General features: G+C 44.5%; 2 protein-coding genes across 4 annotated transcripts in view; one reads left to right on the top strand and one right to left on the bottom strand.

Annotated features, from left to right (window-relative positions):
* STOX1 (storkhead box 1) overlaps positions 1–9,111 on the bottom strand; it is a 52,650-nt gene extending 43,539 nt beyond the window's left edge. For 2 of the 3 annotated variants that reach the window (XM_059052675.2, XM_059052678.2), the window contains exon 1: positions 8,724–9,111. In XM_059052675.2, coding sequence (XP_058908658.1) covers positions 8,724–9,033 — 310 coding nt within the window. In that variant the 5' untranslated portion in view covers positions 9,034–9,111. The remainder of the gene's footprint in view (positions 1–8,723) is intronic. The other variant, XM_067025514.1, reaches the window with a different exon arrangement.
* Positions 1–19,925, top strand: part of TYSND1 (trypsin like peroxisomal matrix peptidase 1) — a 1,185,869-nt gene that overhangs the window by 1,104,980 nt on the left and 60,964 nt on the right. The window lies entirely within an intron of this gene.

Consider the following 19,925-nt stretch of genomic DNA (forward strand, 5'->3'; position numbering starts at 1 on the left):
AGAATCAGATCTGCATTTTAGATGCTGTGAGTCTGTCTCCCTGTAGGATGGTGAATGAACTGGAGCATACAGGGCAAGACAGGAGGTGGCACCACAAAAAGGGAGGAGGCTAGAGCCAAAATTCAGGTAGGAAATGGTGAGATCTTGCTTGGACAAAGGCCTGGCAGTAGAAATGGAGAGGAAGGGGTGGGTTTGAGAGAAACTGAGGAGTTAAGCCTTGTAGAACTTGGTGACCTATTGGCTGGGGATGAGGGAGAAGGAAGAGGACTCCAGGATGATTTTCAGGTTGATGGCGCTTTTCATCCCACTGGACCTCAACGCTACATGGCAGCAACTAGAAGTGTCGTCTCCCATGCACCAGCTGCCAAATCAAAACATGAAGCCAAGGACACTTATTAACTACCCAGATGCTACATACAGATCATCCAGCTTGATACCAAGAATATGCCTACAAGACACCCTGTTGTGAGCCCTTTGGCTCTTTTAGACTAAATCCTTCAGCTGCCCCTGTGCAGAATAAGGTAAAAGGCAACATCTGGCAGAACAAAGCCAGAAAAACATGGCTGGAAAGATCCTGGGTAGGAAGGAGGGAGGTGAGAGCAGGGGCATGGTCAGAGCAGCTGTTTCTGCCATTTCCCAGACCTTGGAGTAGACCAAAGGCCTGGTGGGAATCTGATAGCCTCAGGGGGAGAGTGATTGCTGGGACTCTGGCTGGTGACAAATAACGGAGCTTCCACAGGAACCCTGGGAGAACTGGTGGTAAACAGAGAGGAAGACAAGAAACCCAAGCAACACCACCAACATCACAGCTTTGACTCCATTTCCTGTCTGCAAAATGGGAAGAGTTATTCCACATACCACCAAACAGGAGAAAAGGGATAATCAAGCTAGAAAAGACTTGGAAAAATACCAAGGTCTGTCTGGGAGAAGGAAGAGATGGAACAGAGGCATTTGTTTTAGTGACTGGCTAAATGACCTTGTCATGACCATTAGTTTCTTTATGGTCATGACATTTTTTTAAAATTTTTTATTTATTCCTGGCTGCATTGGGTCTTCACTGCTGTGCACAGGCTTTCTGTAGTCGCGGCGATCAGGGGCTACTCTTCATTATGGTGCACGAGCTTCTCACTGTGGTGGCTTCTCTTGTTGTGGAGCATGGGCTCTAGGCGCACGGGCTTCAGTAGTTGTGGCACGTGGGCTCAGTAGTTGTGGCACGTGGGCTCAGTAGTTGTGGCTCGTGGGCTCTAGAGCGCAGGCTCAGTAGTGGTGGTGCAGGGGCTTAGTTGCTCCGCAGCATATGGGATTTTCCCAGACCAGGGATTGAACCCGTGTTCCCTGCATTGGCAGGCAGATTCTTAACCACTGCACCACCAGGGAAGTCCCATGGTCATGACATTTTAAAAGAGGAAAAGACAGGACCTAAAAACATTCATTAACGAGGTTTTGTTTCTAATAATGGTGGACAAGATGCTACTAGACTAACCCTCTTGAAAATAACAACCATAACCTTTGGACAAAATAGAAAAGCTTTTACCTGAAGGTACTGAAAAGCAAACAAAATCAGGTAGAAACCGGAGGGGTGGTTCTCTTGGAAGGAAATGGCAATGGATAAGTTTCCCATTTCTTTTTAGAGCTCTTCACCTAAAGGCAGGCTCCATTAGGAGCCAGGCCAGGAGGCTAAAACTTTGGTAGAAACCCAAAAGCCGGTCTTACTGGCTTAAAGAATCTAAGGCCACTTTGGAGCAGCTACAACAGCAAGAAAGTGATGCTAGAAAGGACTGAGCGAAGGAGGTGGAACCCCAAAGTCTGCATATAAACTCAGTCTGACTCTATGGGTGAACTATGAACTATGCATGCAGAGGGCATAACCAGCCTACTTTAAGAGATTTTAGCTACCATTTACTACAGGGGAAACAGAGTTCAGAGATTTGAGCCCAGCCACATTAACTGCCTGATAAACAAAAAAATCAAACTCTACAGAGGAACATAACAATCCAGAGTCTCTAAAACATATCACTCATAATATCAGAGATACCATCCACAGTACTAAACAACACAGAAACAGGAAAATGTGAACCATTCAAAAGAAAAGGCAACCAATAAGACTGACCCTGAGATGACTATTAGAATGACAAGGATTTTTATAGAAGCTGGTATAACTATGCTGAAAGAGTTTAAAAAGAAAACATATTTGTAATGAACAAACAAATTGGAAATCTCATCAGAGAAACAAATTATCAAAAAATAACCAAATGGGATCTACCCAAGAGTAAAAATATATGTCCACACACAGACTTGCAGCATATGTTCATAGCAGCATTATTCATAGCGGCCAAAAAGTGAAACCAACCCAAATAATCATCCACTGATGAACAGATAAGTAAAACATGCTATATCCATACAATTAATATTATTCAGCCATAAAAATGAATGAAGTACATATGATACAACACAAATGAACCTTGAAAACATTATGCTAAGTGAAATATACCAGATACAAAAGACCACATTTACGTGCGATTCCATTTACATGAAATGTCCAGAATAGGCAAACTCATAAAGACAGAAGGTAGATTCGTGGTTGGCAGGGGCTCAGGGGAGGGGAGAATGGGGAGAAATTGCTAGGGGGTACAGTGTTTCTTTTGAGGGTAATGAAAATGTTCTGGAATTAGATAATGGGGATGATTGCACAACATTCTGAATATACTAAAACCCAATGAATTGTATACCTTAAAATGGTTAATTTTATATGTGAATTAAAAGGTAAGGTAAAAAACATTATGGGAAACTGGGTGATGAATGTAAAACTCTGTACTATCTTTGCAATTTTTCTGTAAATATAAAATTACTCCAGGGACTTCCCTCACAGTCCAGTGGTTAAGACTCTGCACTCCCAATGCAGGGGGCATAGGTTGGATCACTGGTCAGGAAACTAAGATCTCACATGCCTTGTGGCAGAGAATAGAATAAAATAGAATAATTCAAAAATAAAAAGTTTATTTTAAAGTAATTCTATATATAATAGCATCCAAAAACATTCTTAGGAACATAAATTTTTTTTTTTTTTTTTTTTTTTTTTTTTTTTTTTTTTGCTTACGCGGGCCTCTCACTGTTGTGGCCTCTCGGCTCACGGGCCCAGCCGCTCCACAGCACGTGGGATCCTCCCAGACCGGGGCACGAACCCGCGTCCCCTGCATCGGCAGGCGGACTCTCAATCGCTGCGCCACCAGGGAAGCCCGGAACATAAATTTAAAAATATATTCAAGACCTGTACACTTAGAAGTACAAATCATTGCCGAGAGAAATGAAGAACACTCAAGCAGAGTTATACCATGTTCATGAATTGTTAAGATGTCAATTCTCCCCAAATAAGGGTGACCAATCATCCCAGTCTGCCTGGGATGGAGGGGGTTCCCAAGATGCAAGAATATCATTTCTAAAACCAGGGAAGTTTGGGGAAAACCAGGATGAATTTCTCATCTAACTTCAAATTGATCTATTGTTTCAATACAATCCCAATTAAAATCTCAGCTTTTTTTTTTTTTTTTTTTAGAAATTGACAAGCTGATTCCAAAATTTATGTGGAAAAACAAAGAACCTAGAATAGCCAAAACAATTTGGAGGAAGAATAAAGTTGGAGGACTCACAATATCTGACTTCAAGTCTTACTAAAAAGTACAGTAAGTACGGTATTGGGTGAAAGGATAGACTCAAGATGAATGGAAATAGACCCTCACATATATAGTAAACTGATTTTCAACAAAATTACAAAATGAATTCAATGAGAAAGGCTAGTCTTTTCAACAAATTGTCATGAACAATTGGACACCCATAAGACAAAAAAACCCAAAACTTCAAATTACAATTCATACCATTCACACAAATAACTCAAATGCATCACAGACATAAATGTAGAACCATAAAACTATAAAACTTCTAGAAGAAAACACAGGAGAAAATCTTTAGGGCATGCAAATTAAAACTACAAGATACCACTATATACCCCCGGAATAGCCAAAATTAGAAAGACTGACAACATCAAGTGTTGACAAAGATGTGGAGCAACCAAAATGTCTCATTTCATGGGTAGGAGTGTAAAATGGTACAATCACTTTGAAAAAAGGTGTCATAAAACTAAACATAACCTACTCAATGAGTCAGCAATTCCTCTCCTAAGGACCCAAAAGAAATAAAAGCTTAAAAATGTGAACACAGATATTCATAAAAATTTTTTCATAACAGCCATACTGGAAACATCCCAGGAGTTCATTTAGGGGTAAATGAATAAACGGTGGTATATTAATAGAATGGAATTCTACTCAGCAGTAAAAAGGAACAAATTAGTAATGCAACAGAGATGAATCTCAGAATCATGAAGCTGAGTGAAAGAATCCTCACACAAAAGAGTACATAGTACATGATTCCATTTACTTGAAGCTCTTGAACAAGAAAAATTAATTTACGGTTTAAAAATCAGAACAGTGGTTACTTCTGAGGGTGGGGGAAGAGCTGACTGGGAAAGGGCAAGAGGGAACTTTCTAAGGTAATGGTAATGTTCTAAATCCTGCTGGAAACTTGGGTTACATTCATGTATATTACTTGAAAAATGCTATACTTATGATTTGTGCATTTCACTAAATGCGAATTTCACTTTAAAAATTCCGTTAGCTACTAAACCCAACAGAATGCCCTACTGCCAATTCATGATAGGACTTCAGAAACAAGGAAGAATAGGAGTTGGACCATTCCCTCTCCTCAGCATCTCTACACACTCCCTTTGGACACTCCCCAAATCAGATAAGGATAAGTCATTTGCCCAACTCTTGTACCATCAGGCACCAGGTACCCTTGAGCTGTTCTTCTCCCAAACAAGATCCCAAAATAGATTCTGAAATTTATACCTAGTGTAAGAGTGATTGGCCTCTACTCTTCCTGGGCACTTGTTTTTGTTTTGGTTTGGTTTGGTTTTTTGCAGCACCGTGTGGCATGTGGGATCTTAGTTCCCTGACCAGGGATCAAACCCATGCCCCATGCAGTGAGAGTGTGGACTCTTAACCACTGGACGGCCAGGGAAGCCCCTCAACTATCCCCTCTTGAACTGAATATGAAATAAACAGGCAGACTCCATTTTCTCCGAGAACACATGCAACTCTAATTGAAAGATACATTAAAACATAGAAAAAAACTAGAACAGTACCTAGCATATGAATACATTAATGAAGCAAGTATTCTGAAGAAACCACAGGCTTTTTTCTTTTTTTGGCCCTGCTGTATGGCTTGCAGGATCTCCTTTCCTCGACCTGGGACTGAACCCAGGCCACAGCAGTAAAAGCCCAGAATCCTAACCACTAGGCCACCAGGAAACTCCCCACAGGCATTTTTATTTTTATTTTCTTTCAATGAAAAAAGATGAAAGGCCACACTGCCTTTCATCTAAAAGAGTGGGGATAATTCAGCTATAAATTTCGAGGAACAAACTACTTTGGCCAAGTAGCTATCCCTCCCTTACCCCAGGAGGCCATCATTAACCTTTCAACTCCCCAGTGGGTGTGGTCCTCTAGCAAGAACTGATTCACGCAAACAAACACAGGTGTCCCCCACCTGTACCACCTGCATTGGCTCAGCCTGGGAAGCAGAGGACTCCCTCCAGCTTCCAGAGCTCAACCCTTTCATTTGTTAAGGTCATTTGCTAATTAAAAAAAAAAAAGAGAGAGAAACAGAAAACACTTGAGGACTAGAGCACAAACTCCTGGTTATCCTGCTAAAGATCCTTTGTCCCCTTTTTAGGGAAATGCTGTCAGCCTGGAAACTATTTTTCTCATCAAGAGTAAAGCTGAGGTAGAGAAAGTGAAGAGGGAAAGAAGAGGCACAAAACATGGAGAAAACATAAAGTTCTGCAGACCTTAAATTCAGGTCTGTCCCTGGGGTTCAGGATGCTCCTGTCTGCTTGGCCATGGCACTCCTTCCTCATATCTTATGAGGCCTCCATGAGCCCCAGGTCCAGAAGCCCAGGAGAAGGACTCCTGGAGCACAATGGGTTTATAAAGCTGATGACCACCCCACCTCCCCTCCCTGCATTTTCTCTGAGCTGATAAGCAACATTCCCCATGCCCAAATGCTCTTATGTAGGAGTATGTGAGCCTTAAAAAACAGAACAACAACAAAATCTATAGCAAAGACACCAAATTGATCTGACCAAATTGATTCTTTTGTCTTTTTCTTGAATTTTGCTCTTTCCTACAAAGTAACAGCAAGAGAGGAAGGAGAACCTGCAATAGTTTTCAGCTGCTCTTCCTTGCCTTCGTGGAAGCCCATTTTAGCCTCTGGAAGCCAATGATGCCAGATTTGAGAAAGCAAGCAGACTGAAACTTCCAATTTCTCTGGGATAAGTCAGCTCCTCCTGCCTTCACCACCTTCTGGGACTCTTAAGATGGCCCAAGGGCTGCACTGATGCCTCCTCTCCTTTGATCTGACCCAAGGACCCCCAAGTTAGAGTGGTAATTAGCAACTCTATTCAAAACAAACCTCCCTCCCCATGTGCATCCACCGACTAGCATCAAATAAGATCTTTCCCCGTTTTGCTCCTCAAAATGTCCTAAGAGCTGGTTTTGTACAAATTACAGCTAATCGTCCAAATTCTTATCAGGACTCTGTTAAAAACCTCAAAATCATTCCTGCCAAGAGCCCCACATCAGGGGAGATGACCCAGTGTAAAGACCACTGTATTGCACCCTCCACAGACTACACTGTCCATCACATCCTGAATTGTGCAATGAGGCAGCACTACCTAGTGGGCAGAGAATCAGAGTACTTGATAATACGTTCACTTTGTCCACTGCATCTTTCAGATGGCAGAACACAGGGCCAACCCAGGAACCAGCATTCACCTCTGCTGGCTGGACCCCAGGTAGTGGCATCACGGCTGCCTCTGGCTTAGCACAGGCCCTCTCTATTTCACCCTCAGGTCCAGACCCCCAACGCCATCCACTCCCTCTCTGCAATGTGCTCTATGCTCACCCTTTGAAAGGGGGTGGGGGAACCAGAGAATGCAACCACTAATTCAAACCAGAAAAACTCTGAGGACACAGAACTGAAAAGAGTTTTTCATCCAGTCTGTCTGAAAGACCCCTTCCCCTTTAAGAATTTTGGCTTGCCTACTTGGCTCACCCGCTGTCAACGGCAGAAACCTATTTTCTTCACTCACTCCTGCAAATAAAAGGAAATGAAATGTGTGTATGTGGCTTTGCAACTGAGCTCTTTTTTGCGCTTAAGGGAAGAAAGGTGGGGGTCGGGGGTAGAGGACCACACAGAACTGGATGCATGGAGGTGAGAAGCCAAGGTGTAACCTCACTGGCCTGGGATGTGGAGACATCATCTCTGACTAGATGATACACAACATCGAGTGCCTCATGCTACACTGCTGCTTTATACCTGAGGACTAAAACAAATGTTTTTTATTTGCTGCTCCTTCTCCTCCTCCTCCTAGGATGATTTATGGACTGAGACAGAGAGGGGTTGCTTGGTAGGAGTCAAAATTTGAGGCCGGAACAACTGGTGACTTGTCAACAGCACACCATCAAATGGTCATCACAACCCCACTAAATGCAGACAGAACCAGCCTGTAATAAGGAGCTGACACCCGAGTTCAGTAGGTAACAGAGACCACTCGGCGGTACAGTGGTTTAAGGTCTCAAATGAGAAGCTATTTTATACAAGCAAAAAGCTGCTGTCTGTCTCCTAACAAACGGGCTCTCTGAAAAGACTGGAGAGGAGGAATTCTATTTAGGTAATGGGATGGGATGTGTCCACAGCGCCATTTGTTATTTCTTTTTCCCTAGCAGTTAACAACCCCAAACCTTCCGCTAGGCCCTGATCCAAGACCACCACAGCATCCAGTAGAGCAGGGCATGAAAACCACAGCCTGTAGTCCGCTCCCTGTCTGTAATTTGAAACAAACAAACAAATGGACTTCCCTGGTGGTGCAGTAGTTGAGAATCTGCCTGCCAATGCAGGGGACATGGGTTCGGGCTGGCCTGGGAAGATCCCACATGCTGCTGAGGAACTAAGCCCGTGAGCCACAACTACTGAAGTCCGCGCGCCTAGAGCCCGTGCTCCGCAACAAGAGAAGCCACTGCAGTGAGAAGCCCGCGCACCGCAACGAAGAGTAGGCCCCCGCTCGCCACAACTAGAGAAAGCCCGCGCGCAGCAACGAAGACCCAACGCAACCAAAAATTAATTAATTAATTAATCAATTTTTTTTTAAAGCCAGTTCACAATCGGTAGAATCTGGCCAGCCCCTGGTGCACCCTTCCTAAGCACCCCCATGGAGCCAAGACAGAGGCCCCTGTCTCCTGACCGCAACTCTGGCTCCCCGGGCCCAAAACCTCTCTCCCTAGAGCATCACTTTTGCAAGTAGAAAGTTCCTTCGACCAGGACCCTGTGCACTCCACTGGCTGAAAGAGTTGAGGAATGGAGTCACACTGGAGTCGGCTCAGGGCAGCGCCCAGGCATATCTTAGAGGCCGAAGCTCCTGTGTGCCAGCAAGAGGGAATGTCTTAGGAGGACGGCCCTCCTCCAGCCACTCAGTCTGTCCTCCCAACCCCTCGGCCCCCACCGCCACCTCCGGCTCCTCAGCGTTGAGCCTCGGGCGCACGCAACCCGGTGGCCGGGGCTCGGTCCCGCAGCTCGCGCGGAGCGCCCTCCGCTCTGGGCCCCACACTCACCCACCGCCCGGATGCGGAAGCCGCGCGGCGGGCGCAGCGCCCGACGGCACCAGGCGTCGCGCAGCACCTGCAGGCTGGCCGGAGGCGCGTGCACCAGCAGCACCCCGCGCCGCAACCAGCCCTGGAAGGCCAGCCGCGAGGCGGCGCGCGCCAGCCGCGAGTTCCAGAAGCAGCGTGTGTTGGCGCGGCAGAAGGCGCGAAACACCGCACGGCCGCCCGGCTCCTCTGCGCGCCCCGCCGCCTCCTGCGCCTCCAGCCTGCAGAGCACGAGCGCCAAGGAGCCCGGCGCCAGTTGCACGGGCCGGGCCATGCTGCCTCGGCGGCCAGGGCCCGCAGCCTAACGCATTGCCGGGCTCGGCAACCGCGCTACACGGGTGGCTGCGGCCGGCGGGAGGGATCTGCTTACTGCGCTCGGCGCCTGCTGCCTGGAGAACGGGACTCCAGGGGGCGGGGCCGATGTACGCGCCCGGCTGGGGGTGGGGCGGGACTCGCAGGCTGGGACGGCCAGCGCTCTACCCCCGCAGGAGCCCAATAGGGGATTCTAGGCTCTGAGTTCCCAGGTCATTCTCCACACCCCAGCCAGGTCTCTGCCCACCCAGTCCCCGAACTCCCACCCCGGACGACTCCCTTCACTTCTCTGCTCCCCGGCAGTCCGGAGCTCCTCTTCCCCCGATGGGCGCTCACTGGGGCTTTTCCAAGGTTTAGGGTAGCCCCGCAGTCCCCGGGAAGCCGAGCCGCCTCCAACTGAGGCGCGAACGGTACGGTCAGGGTTCCTCAGAGCCGGCAGGACCAGGATGGCCGCCGTCGCCCTGGCTTTGGGATCGCCCCCAGGGAGAGAGGCCACGAGGGGCAGACTCGCTCGGGTCGGGAGCAGGAGACCCAGATTTGAGTCTCCGTCCTCTAATCAGTTTGCATAAGTTTCTTTCCCTCTCTGGCCTCAGTTTACTGTCTTGTAAAATGAGGAGTTGGGACTCAATTCTAAGGACCTTTTTCATAACCTTCTGAGCTTCTGGGGTCTGGCCTCGCTCCTGGGTTATCCAACAGAGTTAAAGTGTAAGGGATGGAAAGGGATCCAGGGGTTCCAGCCCCAATGGCTGGCGAGGCGCAGTGGTGAGATCCCTGGGATTCAGGCCTGGGTTGGGATGGGGATTCCGAAAAGAATCCCCAGGAGTGAAGGGAGAGGCACTTGTGATCTGTCACAGCAGACTCTAACCCAGCACCTCGGAGCATAAGGTACAGTTCAGAAGCTGAGGGACAGAAAGGCTGGAACCCTTATTTGTTGCACTGGGTGAGGGCTTCTCCTGAAGAGGAAGGACATTCTTAGTACAATCAGTACTATAAGAGGGAGTAGAGGGACTTGATGAGACTTGGGGGTCGCTCCAGATTCCCACTCCCTCAGCTTATCAGTTATCAATAACAACTACAATAATTCGAGATAATCTGCTCTCTGCCCCTAGTGAGTCACTTATCACAGTAAGTGATAGGTGATGTTAATAACCATTGCTAACATTTACTGAACACTGTATGCTGGCGGCCTTAATTTCACAACTCTGTGTTAGCTTCTATTAGTATCTCTCTCTCTCTCTCATTTTTTAACAGATGAGGTAACCGAAGGTAGGTTGGACTAAGAAGTATTTCCCAGTCACACAGTAAGAAATGGAGTCAGACAACTTCCAAGACAGGGTTCCCTATGACATATAAGTCTGACACAATTTTCAGTTCAAATAAGCATGCAAACGTGAGACAACCATCTCACATGTGAAGTCTGACTCTGAGATGGATGGATGGATGGATGGATGGATGGGTAAATACAGAAGAGAGCCCAAATGAACTAAATGTCTATGTCTGTATAGCCTACACAGGGAGGGCCAAGCTCCACCTCTCCATCATGATAAAGATGACTTTCCTGTGTTCCCCAACCTGGGGAATTAGGACTTTTATCTCAGTATCTCTAGCATCTACTACAGTGTCTTTTCTATAATAATGATAATGATAATTCCCATTTACTCTCAGCTTGCTCTGTGCCTAGAACTGTACTAAGTTTTACATGTGTGATCTAATTTTATCTTCAAAATTAACCCTCTGAAAGGGGTAATATTGAGCCCTATCTTCCACAAAAGAAAAACAAAAGAGGGCTTCCCTGGTGGTGCAGTGGGTTGAGGGTCCGCCTGCCGATGCAGGGGACATGGGTTCGTGCCCCGGTCCGGGAAGATCCCACATGCCGCGGGGCGGCTACGCCCCTGAGCCATGGCCACTGAGCCTGCGCGTCCGGAGCCTGTGCTCCGCAACGGGAGAGGCCACAACAGTGAGAGGCCCACGTACCGCAAAAAAAAAAAAAAAAAAAAAAAAAATTTAGGCAGCTTGCCCATGAGAACAAAGCTGCTGGTGGTGAAGCAGAGATCCCAGTTTCTCCTTCCCCACACAAATGGCTAGAGGGAGAAGCAGGAGACCATCACCCTGACTCATTGGACCTGTGGTCTGCTGTGAAAAGTTGTCCTGAGCTTGAGTCTCTGTCCCAAGAATTTGAACTGGAAATAAACAGAGACAATCAGGCCCTTACTAGCAAGGCCTGTAGCTGCAAGGCTACTGGCAGGTAGACCCAGCTATGAGGTTTCATGGCCTGAAATTATGAGGTAGAGCTGCCTTAAACTGTGGAAACTTTTGTTCAGATGTGTGAAATTTGTCCTATTATTTTATTTAAGCTAGTCCAATTAACAAAAGAAGGGAGAAAGAATGTGAGGGGGAAACTTTTAAACTACAGTCAACTACATAGTCACTTGTTTTCCCAAAGGAACAGCTACCATCCAAATATTTCCAAACTCCTACAAAATGGAACATGTCTTAAAAGTTAAGAGGAAAACTGTAGGCCTCCAACCTGAATGGCCTGTATTACATGGCAAAACTAGAGAAACTGGAACTTCTCAAGGGCCTTCCATCTTTGGGGTCTCTGCAGACCAGAAACAAACATTTTAGAAGATGAATTTGTTATCATTCTCCACTTAAAGAGGCACAGAATAGTCAAACTAAAAACTAGAAAGTCTCAAGATGGAAGGATTCCGCCCCCCCCCCCCCCGCAGTGGACTCTATGCCTGAGAAAGGACAAAGTAATTCTAACATTATATACAAATCCAAATGGCATGCTATGCAGTCATTAAGGATAAGACAAAACTTTACATGCTGATACAATACAATATCCCATATATATATATTTTAAGGAAAGAAGAAAACTAAATAGGTCTAGTATGATTTTTTTACAAAGAAAGAAATTAAGAAACTAAGAAAGAGGAAGAAAGAAAGAAAGAAAGAAGAAAGGAAAAGGAAAAAGGGCACATATATTCATGTGTGGCTGGAAGATCTCTGGAAGGGTACATAAGAAGCTGATGATAACAGTGGTTACCTCCAGAGAAAGAAACAGGGGACAGGGTAAAAGGGAGGCTTATTTTCCACTATGTTTACCATGTGCAAATACTTGTTCAAAATATGCTCTCAAAAACGTATATCAGAACATTAAGAGATTAGCTCTGGTCATTTTGAGAAATATGATAACAACTGTCCAATTTATTCCTTCCAGAGTAAATAACTGCCAACAACTGACTTCACTTTTCCCCTCTCATATTTCCAGATGATCTCTCTCTTGGCCACCTTATCAGACCTGAAATTCCTGCCCAGACAATCCCACCTTAGAGAAGACTATGTCTCCAAAGTCACCATTAAGGGCACATGCATTGCTTCTCCCATTATCACTTTTTGTGAAGATTTATTTAGCTCATCCAATTTGCTGTTGACTTCAAAAATATAGTGGCCTTTCATGGGAAGGGACACAGGATCGGTAAAGAGCTTTGGGCTTCAAGACCACTGAGGAAGATTAAGATGGCTTGTCCTAGAGAGAAGGGAAAGGGAAGCTAATGCCTTTGACTGAATTGAGAGAGTGACCCTACTGGGGGATGCCTTTCCCAAGAGTACCCCGAATGGAGGGACACTTGATACTTGTGGAGAGTAAACTCCAAGGCATCAGCCTTGAGAACCACAGTGAAAGGGTGTCTCAAGCAAGGAAGTCAGGACCATTGCAGGAGCCTATCTGAGCCGACACAGCTTTGGAACTTGGTGGTCAGTGGAAGGAGAGGAGCAGCCCTTGACGTCAGTACTGTGTGGTGGCAGGTACCAAGGTAACTAAAATGAGCACCCCAGGAAAAAGATCAGGCCCTCATTTTCCCCATTTTCTGGGTATCATGTAAACCTCCAAGTTTTTTTTGACAATTCCAAGGAGTGTACTTCCCAAAACATGCCAAGACATGGACAACTGTGGCAAATGGAACTTGGAGTTTGATTTTATTTGGTTTAGAAAACTGGACCTGAAGGGGAACAAATTCATTCTTGCTACACTATAATTGTTAGAAAGATAAACTGGATCATTTGATGCTCACATCTGCCTGGTGTCTGTCCTAAGGAGAGCATTCAATGCTCTTCACACACTTACTCCAGCCTGTCTGTCCAGCCTCATCTCCATTTCCATCCCTGCCTTCCTCCTCCAATCCACACCCAGGATCTTATGCTCCAGCTACTCAAAATTACACACCTTCCCAAACATGCTCCCACATCTTTGCTTACACTATCCCCTCTGCCTAGAAGGCCTTTCCCCTTTCCATCAGGTGGTATACTACAAAGGCCAGCTTGTAAAACCTGTGACACATCCAGGAAGATTAAGTCTGTTCTTCGAGCACCTCATTAACCCTCTTATAACACATGTGTGTTAAAGGCTGTAATATTTAGTTACCTGTCTCATCAGGCAACCTGAGATTCCTTAAGGGCCAAGCTTCTGCCTGATTCATCTCTGCAACCCAGCATGTAGCCCAGCACCTGGGCCATAGATTTGTTCCACCTGAATCAAATCTAATTTAACTAGTGCATGATCCACGATAACCCTGTTTTTCTTGCTTTCTTGCTAGCCTGGTGTCACCATTCACAAAAGCATTTTTGGTTTGAGAGTGAATCACAGGAAGACCTTGGTGTCCAACAGTCAATGCCCAGAGCAAAGCCTCAAGGAACACGTGCACCCAGGCCTCACCTACCCAGGCATCTGAAGTTCAGTGGTTTCTCTGGAGTCTGTTTACAGACTCATGTTATACTCAGAATTAACCATCTCCTCATTTTTTCCACACCAAAATTCATCAGGTTGATGTTCTTTCCCCTTAACTCAGAAAATCAAGCCTTGACGCTTAAGGCTGGTTTAGAAAGTATTTTATATCTGGGTTCTCTTTATTATGACCATTTCTGCTTCTACAGCACATTTCTTCCCTTTATCGGGGGAAAATAAAAGCTGTAGAGACTTTTGTTTCTATTTATCAAAGAGAAATGTGAGGCTTTCCTAAGCAACTGTGTTGACTCAAAGGACAGAGAAAAGGAGGTGGGAGCATTTAATGCCACTTCTTAAAAGGGAAGGACATTTAATGCCACTTCTTTTTTCTTTCTTTTTCTCTTTAAAATCAGCAGCAGCATACTTTATTTTTATTTTTCTTTTGGCCGTGCCGCATGACATGTGGGATCTTAGTTCCCTGACCAGGGATCAAACCCGTGCCCCCTGCAATGGGAGCACGGAATCTTAACCACTGGACTGCCAGGGAAGTCACAATGCCATTTCTTTTTAAAGAAAAACCATTACCTTCTTTATTCTAGCTGCTTAACTTAGACAAGACTCTGGACCACAGTAGCTTAATCTGTAAAATGGGAGTAAAAATACTTGGCTGACCTGAAGGATTTCTTAGCGTCCCTTCCAGCTTCATGATTCTACAGCTCCACCTTCACTCCCAACAGTAGGAACTCTAATGCAGTTTCAGTAATCATGGAGCCCAGTGAGGTCCTAAGAGGTGCAAAATCAGAGCCTGAGAGCCAGATATCCCCAAAGCTTATTCTGATTTGCCTTTAAACATTTCACTTCTTTATCTTCTCAATGGTAAGGGACCAAAAAAGAAAATAAACATTGAAGAAAAAAGTCCTTAGCTTGGAACACTAAGAGGCTAAGAATACCAGAAACGGTTCTGATGAACCTAGGGGCAGGACAGGAATAAATATGCAGATGTAGAGAATGGATTTGAGGACATGGGGAGGGAGAAGGGTAAGCTGGGACAAAGTGAGAGAGTGGCATGGACATATATACACTACCAGATGTAAACTAGATAGCTAGTGGGAAGCAGCCGCATAGCACAGGGAGATCAGCGCATAGCACAGGGAGATCAGCGCATAGCACAGGGAGATCAGCGGGGTGCTTTGTGACCACCTAGAGGGGTGGGATAGGGAGGGTGGGAGGGAGACGCAAGAGGGAGGAGATATGGGGATATATGTATATGTATACCTGATTCACTTTGTTATACAGCAGAAACTAGCACAACATTGTAAAGCAATTATACTCCAATAAAGATGTAAAAAAAAAAAAAAAGAAACCCCATGATTCTGATGTGAGAAGTGATAAAAAAAATTATTCTGTACAGCAAAAACTAACACAACATTGCAAACCAGCCGTACTCCAATAAAATTTTTTTTTAAATAATTCTGACACTTGTTAAAATGGTAAGGATGATTTTGTTCAAGACTATTGCAAAGTCTAGATGGCAAAGATAGCTGTAAAGCAAAGACAGCAAAGAAGCTGGGGCTTTTTGCCAAGGAACAGAGTGAGGAAGTCAGTGGATAGAAAATTACTGATAGGTGACATCAAGGATAGGGGGATTCTTGCTAAACTGACCTAAGAGGGTCCTTGCTAAAGTCACCTCAAGGGTTGGGGGATGCAGAACTTGATCAATTATCAAGGAAGGATATGCACTAAAGTGATTTAGCAATATTCTTGGGCAGGGCAGGCAGAAGATAGGATGAGGCCCAATGTGGAGGCCTAGTCAAAAAGAGTGTTCAGAAAATAAACAACAAAAACCTGCTGTATAGGACAGGGAACTTATTCAATGTCTTGTAATAACATATAATGGAAAAGAATATATATATATAACTGAATCACTATGCTGTACACCTGAAACTAACACAATATCATCAATCAACTATACCTCAATATAAATAAATAAATAAATAAATAAATAAATAAAAATAATACAAATAAATAAAATTTTAAAAAGAGGTCTCAAAAAAAAAAAAAGGAGGAAAAAAGAGGTCTCGTAAGAATCTGACTATATAGTTTGGTCAAGGAGCCAGTACAAACTTCCCATCACTCTGGTCCTCCCTACTTCGTTAAAGGAATTAATATCCATAAAGCATTTAAAACACCGCTTAGGGCTTCCCTGGTGGCACAGTGGTTAAGAATCCACCTGCCGGTGTCGGGGACACGGGTTTGAGCCCTGGTCCAGGAAGATACCACATGTCACGGAACAACTAAGCCCATGCACCACAACTACTGAGCCTGCGCTCTAGAGCCCACAAGCCACAACTACTGAGCCTGCTCTCTAGAGCCCTCAAGCCACAACTACTGAGCCCATGAGCCACAACTACTGAGCTCGTGTGCCACAACTACTGAAGGCCGTGCGCCTAGATCCCGTGCTCCACAACAAGCGAAGCCACTGCAACGAGAAGCCCGTGTACCGCAACAAAGAGCAGTCTCCACTCAACGCAACTAGAGAAAGCCCGTGCACAGCAACAAAGACCCAATGAGGCCAAAAATAAAATAAATACATACATTTTTAAAATAAATAAATAATATAAAATAAAATACCCCACAATCCCATTTTTGTCTGGGGAGAAGAAAACTGGAATAATTAAGATTATGTTAACAAAAGTTATTTCTAGATAGTGGGATTACAAGCAATTTTTATTTCTTTCTGTGAGCTTTTCTATACTTTCCAAATATTCTACAATTAAAAAGTGGCCCCAATAATTTTTGAGTTAAAGGAAGTAAAGGCAGCTGGCTCTTCTGCACTGGAGTCATCAAAGCCAGTAAGTTTTCTAACCAAAATGAGTAGACTCCATCACTCCACCTCCCCATTAAAGTCAGGATCAGAGGGCAGGTCTCAGAGCTGGAAAATATTACTTCTGGAAAGAAAGCTGGAGCAGCAGCCTGTCAAGAAGGCATGCAAAATAGAAAACTAGTGGGAAGCAGCCGCATAGCACAAGATCAGCTCTGTGCTTTGTGACCACCTAGAGGGGTGGGATAGGGAGGGTGGGAGGGAGGGAGATGCAAGAGGGAAGAGATATGGGAACATATGTATATGTATAACTGATTCACTTTGTTGTAAAGCAGAAACTAACACACCATTGTAAAACAGTTATACTCCAATAAAGATGTTAAAAAAAAAAAAAAGAGAGAAGGCATGCAACTAAGTGCCCTGCAGCCAGAGCAAGTCAGCAAAATTCCTATTATTTGAAACATGGAAAGTGAGATTAAGTCTTTCCCTGACACCAACAAATAAAGTATGGAGGCCTGAGACAAGTTGCCAAATCCAGTTTCAGGGTTTACCCGGTTTTGTTACAGCAGAGGGTATAAAGCTGGGCCTCATATCTCATTATTTATGCAAATCTGATCAAAAATGAGTTGGCCCTATTCCAGGTGCCCAGATCTCAAAGGAATTCTGTTTCCAGTGAGGCCCCGTGCCTTCTAGGTACAAGTCTCTCTTCTCTGCTTTATTATGGGGGGAGGGGAAAAAAGATACTAAGGCATCTCCTTCACACACTGAAATCATCATGGATTGTGAAACAAAGTGCTGCTTTTCCCCCTTCTGACAGTCTACCTGTTACCAGTTGTTTAAGCTTCTCAAAGGCAGGGATCCAGGATTACCTTTTATTCATCTGTGTGTCCTCTAGAATGCCACCACCGTGCTACTCAAAAGCAAGGAAATGGTTCCCTGAACAAGATGATAAAGAACAAAAGTGTGGGACAGGAGGACTAGATGTTCAAGTCGGTACCAACCAACCCTGGTTTGGGCCTAAACAGATGCAGTTCCCTCGACATTCTACAGAGGATCTGAATAAAACATGAGGCTTTGTAGAAGTATCTATAGTACAAGAACAAATACGCAGCCTGCTGAATTCCAGGGACTGCCCTGGGTAATAAAGAGGAAGATACAAAGATAAAGGATACACTTCCATTATTTCAAGTAGTTTACAATCTCATGTTTTTCAAAACCTCAGAGCCTTCGTGACAAGACAACAAAGCGGGGGAGGAGAGAATATAGCTTAAGAGAGACTAAGAGACATGCCAGCCGACGCCATGCAAAGCGTGGGCCTTCTTTGGGTCACTGAACGCTTTGAACAAACCGAACGTAAAACAACTTAGGAGAGGCACCGTCCGCCTTCGCCGCCGCCGCCGCCCCGCTCAGCTGCCGTTGCCGGGGCTGCCTGCGCGCTCCTTCGGTGCGGATCTCGTTTCTCTTCCGTGAAGCGGCAGCTGAGGGGACTGCCACGGCGCTCGCCATGGCCGGAGAAAAGCCAAGGAAGGAGTCAAGACTGAGAACAACGATCATATTAATTTGAAGGTGGCGGGGCAGGACGGTTCTGTGGTGCAGTCGAAGATTAAGAGGCATACACCACTTAGTAAACTAAGAAAGCCTATTGTGAACGACAGGGTTTGTCAATGAGGCAGATCAGATTCCGATTGGACGGGCAGCCAATCATTGAAACACACACCTGCACAGTTGGAAATGGAGGATGAAGATACAATTGACGGGTTCCAGCAGCAGATGGGGTGTCTACTAAAAAGGAAACCTGGGCTTCCCTGGTGGCGCAGTGGTTGAGAGTCCGCCTGCCGATGCAGGGGACGCGGGTTCGTGCCCCGGTCCGGGAAGATCCCACATGCCGCGGAGCGGCTGGGCCCATGAGCCATGGCCGCTGAGCCTGCGCGTCCGGAGCCTGTGCTCCGCAATGGGAGAGGCCACAGCAGTGAGAGGCCCGCGTACGGGGGAAAAAAAAAAAAAAAAAGTAAAAAGGAAACCTGCGAGTTTACTCCAGAATTCTGTTCCTCCAGACCAAGAAGACATTCTCAATTAGAAAACCGCAATTTGGTTCCACCACACCCTGACTACTACAGTATAATTTCTCTATTCTTTCGTATTCCCGTTCCCCATTCCTTTATTGTACGTAAAGTAACTGGTATATGTGCACAAGCATACTGCATTTTTTTTTTTGTTTAACTAAATGGCCAATGGTATGTTTTGATCGACATCAAATGGAGATGGGCAGGGGAAAAATACTGGTTCTGTGAAAATACCCCTTTTTCTCTATTAGTGGCATCCTCATGAGCTCTTATCTTTATATTCTGGTAAGTTATTTTGCTCTCACTGTTTAAGAAAAAAAGAACAACATAAAAATTCTTGCATACCTTGTTCGATTGGAGAATTTTAATGCTTTTCATTTATCGTTGTAAAACAAAGGACAATTTTATAACTTCTTTGTACATAGCTGTTAAAAGTAGGGCAATCCATCTTTAAGTAGAGATAAATTAAAAGAAATGAATCTTAGTTTTCCTTTCAAGTCAAGCACCTTGTTGTTTAATTAAACTTCTTGTTAAAAATGGAAAAAAAAAACAATTTATGAGAAATGCGAACATTGACTGGATATCTGATATAAAGAACAAAAGGAAAAATGAAGAGTTACATGAAACGTGATCTATGAAGAAATAAATATGCTCTTAAAATACCTTCACCTTTAAATATATATATCAGTGTTTTGAATAAGTTGTTTGGTGATTTTCTTTTCTGCTCTTCAGTAAAAATGATTACTAACCCTCAGTCATCACCTCTAACAATAAGGTACACCTAGGTGGCAGAGTGCTTGTAAAATATACTTGCCAATAAGACACAAAAACATTAACATTTTTAAATAACATCTTTGAAGGAGAAAAATGTTTTCCAATAATCTCTGGCACTGTGTTTTCTTCACTCACCAAAAACAAAAACAAACCAAAAAAACAACAGGAAAGAAGAAGAATAGCACTAGAGAAATAGAAAGAAGTGGTATGAATGAGCCTTTGAATGGAGTTAGGAGGCTACAATTTTTTTTTTAACATCTTTTTTTTTTTTTTTTAACATCTTTATTGGAGTATAATTGCTTTACAATGGTGTGTTAGTTTCTGCTTTACAACAAAGTGAATCACCTATGAGGCTACAAATTTTGATCTTGCTCTCAGAGTTGTGACATTGTTCCTCACAGTAGGAGGAACAGTGTGTTCCTCACACTGAGGATATTAAGATTTGTTTCCTTTAAGTAAACTAATTTCCA

The sequence above is a fragment of the Kogia breviceps genome, chromosome 2 (genome assembly GCF_026419965.1).
Source record: "Kogia breviceps isolate mKogBre1 chromosome 2, mKogBre1 haplotype 1, whole genome shotgun sequence".
NCBI lineage: Eukaryota > Metazoa > Chordata > Mammalia > Artiodactyla > Physeteridae > Kogia > Kogia breviceps.